At 52.9% G+C, this 10,503-nt stretch overlaps 1 protein-coding gene across 1 annotated transcript; it reads left to right on the forward strand.

Moving 5' to 3' along the window:
- Nucleotides 1–741: 741 nt before the first annotated feature.
- On the forward strand, nt 742–2,021 carry LOC125522685 (auxin-responsive protein SAUR40-like). Its single transcript, XM_048687725.1, has one exon. The coding sequence runs from the start codon at nt 1,225–1,227 to the stop codon at nt 1,714–1,716; it is 492 nt and encodes a 163-aa protein (XP_048543682.1). The 5' UTR covers nt 742–1,224; the 3' UTR covers nt 1,717–2,021.
- Nucleotides 2,022–10,503: the final 8,482 nt, after the last annotated feature.

A 10,503-nucleotide genomic window follows, 5' to 3' on the forward strand; every position in this document is an offset into this window, starting at 1 on the left:
AAGGCAAATGCAGGGCCAGTGTTTGTTAGACACATCCTTGAAGATGAAAACCGGCACGCAGATTCTGTGACTTGGAGGTCCAATGATCTCGTTGGTGGTGACCCGGTGAGGCGTGGAGAGAAGGGAGCTCTATCAGCAGGCTCCTTCAAATTTGCAGAAGAAGTACCGCACTAAGCCTATAGAGAAATAGATAAACTGACCAAGGCTAGTGCCGGACAAGGCTGTCGCGGCCCACCGGCGCTCTACCGCTGCTGGAGGGACGGCGATGGCGGTGCGGCCGGGCAAGGTGGCCAGTGGACACGCGTATGAGGTGGCCGTCTGGTATAAACTATAGCTTTTTTTAGTTTGTAGTTAAACGACCGGAATATCGGTCATATATGTAAATTATATCCTAACTTGAAATCCGACGGGTTTACTTACATTTGTCTGGTTATTTTAAACCTTGTTTGAAATATATATGGATAGCTTTGAATGACCGGCTCCCACATCAGTGTTCGCGGACTAGTACTCTCTATCCGTGAACAACGGATGCGATGTCCGGTTTACAGGTCAGTGTGGAGATGCCCTTAGGCTGCAGTGCAATTGTGCAAAAAACAAATCGACTGAAACCTGTTTGTGTGAGTCGACTGACCCAAAAATTAAAACCAGTCAACTTGCACGTATTGATCCCATACTAGCATTACTCCTAGTATATTTTAGGGCTCGGCCTAGCTACCTCTCACCGCGTCTCAAGGGGCCAAGAAGAAGAAGAAACTTTCAAAGCAGCCCTCACCCCACGCATGCATATGTGCCATTCTTAGCTTGCTCTTAATTAATCTGAACCTCTTCTTCTTGCTACCACCGCGAGAAAGCAGCTGAGGCGCTCCCTTTCTCCTTTAAATTTGGACCTTAATTTCCAGCTCCTGCGTCCCATTCTCCAAACGCCCAGCACCTCATACTCTTCGTTGCTTTCCTAACTTTGGTTCACTCTCGGGAGAAGCTAATTAACCATCACCTCATACTCCGCCGATGCCTCCTTCTTCGCCTCTTGCCGTCCGCGAAGAACCATGAACTACACCGGGAGCGCCCTCTCCCTCCTCGTCCCCAAAGCCACCAAGGACATGTCCCGCCTGCACCAAGGCTACGACCGTGGCTAGCTCCGGCTAGCTACTAGTACTTGTAGTATACCTTTTCTGTTTAGATCCTTCCCCGTTGTCAGTTGATAGTTTTTCACACCGATCAGCCATGAAGGAGGTGGGTCAGAAGAAGAACATCCTGGCCAAGACGCTCCAGAAGTGCCGGTCGTTGGGCCACCGGAGGCAGCCGGCAGCCTACGGCGGTGGCGGCAGCGCCAGTGCCCCGGCGTCGCCACGCGCGGCCGATGGCAGGGCGGCGGCGTGGGCCGTGCCGGCGGGGTACTTCGCCGTGCTCGTGGGGCCGGAGAAGGAGCGGTTCGCGGTGCGCGCCAGGTGCGCGAACCACCCCCTGTTCCGGGCGCTGCTGGACGAGGCCGAGACGGAGTACGGCTTCGCCGGCTGCGCCGGCCCGCTCGAGCTGCCCTGCGCCGTCGATGATTTCATGGAGGTGATGTGGGAGATGGAGCAGGGGGGCGGCGTCGCGTCGTCGCCCAGCTGCGCTCGCTTCGCCGGCAGGGGCCACCACCAACAACAACAGCGCCACGGGTACCACATGTTGAGTCCGGGCACGTTCCGGTTCCTCGTCGCCGGCCGATCGTGATCACCATGCACGTGCTTGCTCTTCGCCAACGACGGTCTAAGTCCATCGTTGTAATCTTCCTTTTCTTCCTCTTTTTCTTTACGTGTAGGTTGTTGATGTCGAATGCATGTAGAAGTTAATTCTTCATCGCCTGCTTGATGGACTGCTAGCTTAGGGTGTTGATGTGATAATTTCATAAGTTGCCAACGTTTCTTGGTCCATCAGTTAGTGTGCATTTCGCGTGTTCTCCATGTGAATCAGATATGTATATGGTGCTCATTGTAAATGTAAACTATGGACAGAAGATGCTTCCTTTTGTTTTTGTAGAAGGACAAGTTATGGACTGTGCAATCTCGATGTATTGATTGGTGCACCAGGCACGTATATATAAGTACAGAGGTGGGCCACAACCTCAACTATACAAAGGAAACAGGAGGTGGGCCCTACACACAAATATACACGTACACAATATACTCAACCCCCCCCCCCCCCCCCCCCCCCCCGCGCAGTCGAAGAGGCGCCAGTGACGCAAAGACTGGAACGGAACTCCTCGAAGGTAGAAGTCGGCAGTCCCTTCGTCATCACATCGGTGAACTGTTGGGCAGTCGGCACATGGAGAACCCGAATACGTCCAAGAGCCACCCGCTCGCGCACAAAGTGAATGTCCAGCTCAATGTGTTTAGTCCGGCGATGATGAACGGGGTTGGCGGAGAGGTACACCGCAGAAACGTTGTCACAGTAGACAATCGTAGCCTGGGAGACGTCATGATGCAACTCCTGAAGTAACTGTCGTAGCCAGGTGCACTCGGCAACAGCGTTGGCCACAGCTCGGTACTCAGCCTCCGCGCTGGAGCGCGAAACCGTGGGTTGTCGCTTGGACGACCACGAGACGAATGAAGGACCGAGGTAGACGCAGTAGCCGGAGGTGGACCGACGAGTATCGGGGCAACCAGCCCAGTCTGCATCGGAGTAGGCCACCATCTCCAGAGAAGTAGACGCCGTGAGTGTCAATCCGAGGGTCATCGTGCCGCGGATGTAACGAAGGATCCGCTTCACGAGAGTCCAATGGGAGTCACGAGGGGCATGCATGTGGAGACACACCTGCTGAACAGCATACTGAAGATCCGGTCTGGTGAGAGTCAAGTACTGAAGAGCGCCGACGATAGACCGGTAGAAAGGAGCATCCGACGCAGGCGAGCCCTCAAGAGCAGAAACCTTGGCCTTCGTGTCAACAGGAGTAGCAACACGGTGACAGTTGAGCATGCCAGCACGCTCAAGAAGCTCATGTGCATACTTCTGCTGATGAAGAAAGAAACCATCCGGGCGCCGAACGACCTTAATGCCAAGGAAATAATGTAGAGCACCCAAGTCCTTAATGGCAAACTCGTCACGCAGCCGGAGAGTAATCTGCTGAAGAAGAGCTGCGGAGGAGGCCGTCAAGATGATGTCATCGACGTAAAGAAGCAAGTATGCAGTCGTGTCACCGTGGCGATAGACAAACAATGAGGCGTCCGAGCGAGTAATGCTGAAGCCCAGTGTCTGAAGAAACCCGGCGATCCGCTGGTACCAGGCGCGGGGTGCTTGCTTGAGCCCGTAAAGAGAGCGGGACAGCAGACACACATGGCCAGGAAGTGAGGCATCGACGAAACCGGTGGGTTGCTCACAATACACCTGCTCCTCAAGATGGCCGTGGAGAAAGGCGTTGGAGACATCCATCTGGTGAACAGGCCAGCCGCGGGAGACGGCGAGCTGGAGGACGATGCAGATCGTGCCCAGTTTTACAACCGGGGCAAACGTCTCAGTGAAGTCCACTCCAGCACGCTGGCGGAAACCACGGACCACCCAGCGAGCCTTGTAGCGCTCGAGAGTACCGTCCGAGCGGGTCTTGTGGCGAAAGACCCACTTGCCGGTGATGACGTTGGCGCGAGAAGGCCGGGGAACCAGTGTCCAGGTGCGTTTCCGTTGAAGAGCATCAAACTCCTCCTGCATCGCCGCAAGCCAGTGAGGATCACGTAGGGCGGCGCGAGCGGACGCTGGAAGAGGCGACGGCTCCGCGATGGAGGCTGAGAGGACATACTCGTCGCTCGAGTACCGGAGGCTCGTACGATGAACGTCGGTACGAGCCCGTGTAACGGGGCCAGGCGGCGCCGTCGGAGCCACCGGCGAGGCAGCCGGCGAGGCCGGCGGCGTCGGAGCCGGCGCCAGGAGCGGCGAGGTGGCCGGCGTCGTGGCGGCGGAAGAGGCGGCCGAGCCAGCGGCGCCCGACCCCGCGGCGCCCGAGTCGGGGGCGGCGGGTGAAGGAGGGGCGCCAGCCGCGCCGGCAGGGTCGGTCGAGGAGGCCGAGGGAGCGGGTGCCGGCGTGAGGGTGCGAGGACCGCCAAAGCCCGGAGGCGGTCCACGGGCCGAACGAGACCGTCCACCTGACGAGGTCGTCGAAGGGCTGCCGGTGGCCGGCGGTGACGAAGCGACAAGAGGTACCTGCTGCTGAAACAGAAACACCATCTCATCAAAGTAAACGTGTCGGGAGGTGAAAACACGATGGGAGACGGGATCATAGCAGCGGTAGCCCTTAGTGTTAGGTAGGTAGCCGAGAAAGATGCAGGCGACGGAGCGGGGTGCAAGCTTATGAGGCGCAGTAGCGGCGATGCTAGGGTAGCAAAGGCAGCCGAAGATGCGAAGCCCATCATAAGAGGGGGGTGCACCGAGTAGAAGATGATGAGGTGTAAAGTTTCCACGAGTACGACATGGGCGGATGTTGATGAGGAGAGAAGCGGTGGCGAGAGCGTCAGGCCAAAAGCGTGGAGGCACGTTGGCATGAAAGAGAAGAGTCCTAACGCAGTCATTGAGAGTGCGAAGGATGCGCTCAGCGCGACCGTTCTGCTGCGAGGTGTACGGGCAAGTGAGACGAAAAATCGTGTCATGTGTGGTGAGAAGATGACGAACAACGAGGTTGTCAAACTCCTTCCCGTTGTCTGTCTGCAACGCGAGAATGGGACGACCAAACTGCGTGAGAACATAGGAGTAGAAGGCGGCGAGTGTGGATATAACATCCGACTTGCGGCGCAACGGGAAGGTCCACACATAATGCGAAAAATCATCAAGTATGACAAGATAATAAAGAAAGACCGTATTACTTGCAACAGGAGAGGTCCAAACATCACTATGAATTAACTCAAACGGGTACGATGCAACAAAAGAAGAAGCCCTAAACAGAAGACGAGCATGTTTGCTGAGGCGACATGCATGACACGAGTGATCCTCGTTCTTATTACACGTGAAAGAAAAACTCCGAAGTATCTGGCGAAGGGTGGCAGGATTAGGATGACCCAAGCGAGCATGCCAAAGGTCCACTCCGGTGGCGAGGGCGAAAGGGGTGGCGGAAGTGGTGGAGGTGGCGGAGTGAACCGGGTAGAGCTCGTCGGGGCTGTCACATCGATGGAGCACCATCCGCGTGCGAGCATCCTTAACAGAAAAGCCATATTCGTCAAATTCAACGGTAACCGGATTTTCACGTGTAAGAGAACGAACGGAAACAAGATTTTTAATAAGTTCAGGGAAAACTAGAATATTAGACATGAATATTGGAGTGGAGTTAGACGGAAAATATGTATGACCAATATGGGTGATAGGAAGAGAAGATCCGTCACCGACGGTGATGCGGTTGGAAGTGTGGACAGGATGGGCGGTGTGGAGGTTACCGGGGTACGCCGCCATGTGAGCGGTGGCGCCACTGTCCATGTACCAATCGCCACCGCGAGTGTAGCTGGACGGGGAAGGAGTGTTGTGGAGAGCCGCCAGAAGAGCCGGGTCCCACGGTGCCGGCGGGAGAGGCGGCGCGGCCGTCAGGGGCAGCAGCGGCGGCCCACCTGCCAGCGGCTGCTGGCCGTAGGGCGCCGCGTAGGGCGGCAACGCGGCGTAGAACGCCTGGTGTGGCTGTGGCCGGGCGCCGAGAAGTCCCGGGGCAGGGGCCCGAGGAATCGGCATGGAGTAGGCGTGCACAACGCCGGTCCATGGGTTCTGACCGGCGTACCACGGGGCTGGCTGATAAGCCTGCTGCGGTGGGCGGGGTGCTCCTCCCTGAGCGCCGGCGCCCCTGCTTGCGGCCACCACGATGGCCGCCGCGACGACCCCCCCATTGGCTGCCGGCTGGGGCGGCGGGAAGGGGGCGGGCGGGGCGGGCGGGAAGCCTGGCGGGAAGGCGGGCGCCGCCGGCTGTGGCGGCGTCGGGCGCGGCGGTGGCGGGGCTGGACCCCCGCGGGTGCCGGCGACGAGGGCGGTGTGGGTCGCGCGAGTCCGCGCCACCTGCATCCGGCGCTCCTTCAACTTGAGGTACGCGACCACCTTAGCAAAGATGGGCTCCGGGATGAGGGTGAGGTTGGAGGCGGCGTTCCCGAAGTCCTCGTTGAGGCCGCCGGAGAGGGTGCTGATGAGGAGCTCGTCACCGATCTTTTTTCCGAGATCACGGAGCTCGTCGGCGAGCTTCTTGAGCCGCATGCAAAAATCATCGATGAAGGAGTCAAGTTGCTGACACCCGTAAAACTCACCGTAGAGCAGGACCTTGTGCTGCAGCCGGTTGTCGGTGAAGAGGCCGTTGAGCTTGGTCCAGACCGCATAGGCGTCGTCCTCGTCATCCACCACGGTGTGGAAGAGGTCGCTGGAAATGGTGAGGTAGAACCAGCGGATGATGGTGGCGTCGAGGATCATCCACTCCTCGTCGTTGATCATGAGTGCCGAGTCCACTGTGCCGTCCACGTGGCCGTGCAGGAGGTACTCACGGAACACAAGCAAAAAATACCGCTTCCAGACGAAGTAGGACGCGGTGGTGTGATCAAGCTTGACTGGAACGCGCTCATGGATGTTGAGGTCGCGGACGAGGGTGACATCGGGACCGGCAAACGGGTTAGATACGGTGGACGAGGAGGAGCTCATGGCGAGGGTTAGGGTTTGGGACTTGGCGCGAGCGGATGGAGGCGGGGTGGTGCGGGTTGCGGTGCAGCTGGGAGGGGCGGCGGCGCAAGGGGCAGGGAAGGGTGCGGCGCGGGTGGGAGGAAGGGGTGCGGGCGTGGGCAGAAGCGGAGCAAGCGGCGGCGGCGGCCTTGGGGAGAGGCGGCGGCAGCGGCGGGCTCGGTGGCGGGGAGAGGCGGCGGCGACCAGCGGCGGCGGCGGCAACCGGGAGGGTGGTAGCGGCGGCTGGTGGCGGCGGCGGGGAGTAGCGGCGGCGGCGGCGGCGCGTAGAGGCGCGGCGGCGGCGGCTTTAGGGTTTAGGATCGTGCTGCGATAGATACCATGTAGAAGGACAAGTTATGGATTGTGCAATCTCGATATATTGATTGATGCATCAGACACGTATATATAAGTACAGAGGTGGGCCACAATCCCAACTATATAAAAAAACAGGAGGTGAGCCCTACACATAAATATACACGTATACAATATACTCAACAGTTCTGGACGAAGCGGAGACGAGATCCACCTAAGAGCACTATCCGGAACAATGATCAAAGTCTTTTGCCGGGCAACGGTTTTGTGAACCTGCTATAGGCTAAGGTCTAAACTATTCTCCCAAGTCCAAAACGATCCAACTCTTTGAGTCACTTGCGCCCACAAGCAGCACTAGAAAAAACATTCATCGACAACTCAAAGCGCGACGCCAAGGCTAATCTAAGCGCCATTTAAGAAAAAGGGTTAATCTAAACGCAAGTTGATTACTACCTGATGACCAGATAACCACCCCTCGTGGCAACTGAGCTGAGCTTCGTCAGGCTCGGATTTTTCTGACCTGCCACTTGCAGTCCAGCATGTGTCGTGATCCCGAACCTGTGATGTCAACACACACAATTATTGTCATTATAGTAAAACTACACAATATAGAAATATGAACATGACATAGGCTACCGTCCCAAAATAGAGAAATATCATCATCTCACCACTAGCAAACCATATCGTCACATATGGAAGGGAAATTTGACAAAGCTTCCATAAAATGAGAAATAAATCATATTCTTATTTTCTCGCACACACTTTTTTAGAAAAGAAGGATCACCCCTGGCCTCTGCATCAGAGTGATGCATGCAACCCCACTCTCGCACACACTTAGGGGGGTCTCTCATGATCAATAGTTGTTGCATGGCTTGTCTTATTGATTACATCCTTTGCCATGCTTTAACCATACTGTCATCAATACACCTAAAATGGGTAGATTGAAAGTGCATCTGACACTTAATTATATTTTGGTGTGATGACAATATGATCAGTAGAACTAATAACCGATTCTAAAGTTTACCTCGGGTTATTGATTCCCTGGAAGTTTAATGTGGAGATGATTGCCCCGTCCCCACCCCATATTTTGAAAAGATCAAAGGCGTGGTTTTCCGACGGCTCGATGGTTTTCGTTTTGGTTCGATTTGATTCGTAGGACAACCGCACTATTAAGAGGGGTCATTGTGGATTGGTTTTGTGTTCGTACATTCTAAAACATATACACCAATCTTCTTACACCTACCACTTTAAATTACCTTGTTTGTGCTTTTGTGGAGGTATCCATGGAGATGAAATAGAAAGTTTTTGGACACCATGTGTGTTCGGAAACGTAGTAGAAAAAAAATCGCACCTACGATCACCCAAGATCAATATGAGGATGCATAACGGGTTGGGATCACAACCGTTACCGTCACCGAGTTGCAGCGGAAGAAGAACATGTCGGTGTAGATCGTATTTGGAGTCCCTCGAACCGTCGATGAACGATCCCTCGTACCGCCCACGAACAGTCCCTCGAACTGAAGACCGAAAGCACGACCTCTCTACTTGGTTGCAAGCATGCAACCTTCATGATCCGGCAGCGCTTCGCCGTCCAGAGCTAATCGTCGCCAGAGAATTAGAGGGAGGAGATTAGAACCACACTGGGCTTCTAATTATGAGGACAAGAGGATTTGCCACACTCTAATTAGTCAACTAGGACCAACTAGAACATGAACGAGAAGAACTAGAGGAGGCTCCAAAACTTGTGTGTTCAATTATGGCCAATACCTCAAGTATATATAGGTTAGAGGGGGAGAGGAGGGCTGGCAACAAATGAGGGAAGGCCTCCTTGGGGCGCCATCCAAAGGGGGAGTTGGACTCCTCCCCTACTAGGATCCCCCCCCCCCCCCAAGGAAAGGGGGGTGGGCTCCTCCACTTGGGCCTTCCTGGCCCAAGTTGCCTTCCACCTCTTGGCCTTTTAAGCCCTATTGATATTTAAATTAAATATAAAATGTTCTAAATATTTCTAGACCATTATATAAAAAAAATTCGAATTTTTTTCCACCTATATATATAATATATCGGTAATACCCGATATTCACTGAAACCCTTCCGGTGACCCCGAAACACTTCCGGATCCTCTCAGAACTATTCTGAATAAATATATTTTCATCACTCCCGTCCTACTACACTCAACAAATCATGATTTCCTTAAGCTTGTGACCCCGTAGGTTCCGTAACTCATAGACATGAATGAAACCGTTCGTTCAATGACCGATAGCGGGACCGTGGATGTCCATATTGGTCCCTGTGAGTACACGAATGATATTCGAGTGAACCTTTGGTTATAATGTGCTGTTCCCTTTGCTTCACGATATTTCACAAAAACCAGGATGCATTGGTATCCTTGAGTCATCACCATGCTCACTATACCGAAATCCTCGTTACCGGTTTTGTTCTTTTGTCTTGTTATTGTGTTCCGACATCCCCGTGACAAAATCACGTGTGTGTGGCCAGATGATGATTGATGCCGTCACACCGAGAGGGCCCTAATAATATCTCTCCATAGTCGGAGGCGTAAATCCCACTCTTGAGCTATCTGGCCACTTGTCAAACTTTCTGCTGAACATGTAAGTTGTCGTTATGATGGTCGTGTTACAGGTGGCATTTGAGCAACCCCAAAGCTCACCATACGGTAATAAGTCACCACGATACTCTCATGGTCTAAGGAGCAAAATCACACATTAACACTCCATGTTATTACAATTGAATACAGACGATATTAATTCAATTCAGAACAAATAAGTTTGGGTCGATTCAATATGATCGTACTTCCAACGTCATAATCTAAAAGTTGTTTCAGGACTATCATTTAGCACTTTAAATGATATCCTAAGATCCATAAAACGTGATCACCAACAACACTTGAGCTAGTCCTAGAGGCAAGACTAGGAACCTTTTATTTAACCGTTTATTATTCCAGACGTGCATATGTGTTTTCCACTCAATCACATATTCTAGGATCATAGCAGTTGTAGCATAGAATATAAACTCTATAATTATGAATATGGAATTGTAATAATACGAATATTATTGCCTCTAGGGCATATTTCAAATAGTCTCTCACTTGCACTAGAGTCAATAATCTAGTTAGCACTTTTAACTTTTACACCAATGGTAATCTGGTGTCAGTCCATGCTTTGCTTGTGGTATAGACTTCGTCCTATCGAATATGACAACTTCAGATCCATGTGTATCATTTACATTTCAATGCATCCATCATGCTTTCACATAAATTCATAATTTGCGTTAAACGAGCTTAGTATATATTGAATCACCGGCAATACCTTTGATTCCTTTAGATTGAGCTATAGACCCACTATCTGAGAATAATGTTTTATTTGCACAATCATCTAGAAACCAAGTTCATAAATGAACCTTTTGATTCATCACCCTCTATTGTTGCTTCTAAAGCGATAATATACTCAGCCTTTTGTTATAGAATTCACCACAGTAACTTTCTTGGATCAATTCCAACTTACTGTGCCACCATAATTCAAAATTCACTTG

This window comes from Triticum urartu, chromosome 7 (genome assembly GCF_003073215.2).
Source record: "Triticum urartu cultivar G1812 chromosome 7, Tu2.1, whole genome shotgun sequence".
Classification (NCBI taxonomy): Eukaryota; Viridiplantae; Streptophyta; class Magnoliopsida; order Poales; family Poaceae; genus Triticum; species Triticum urartu.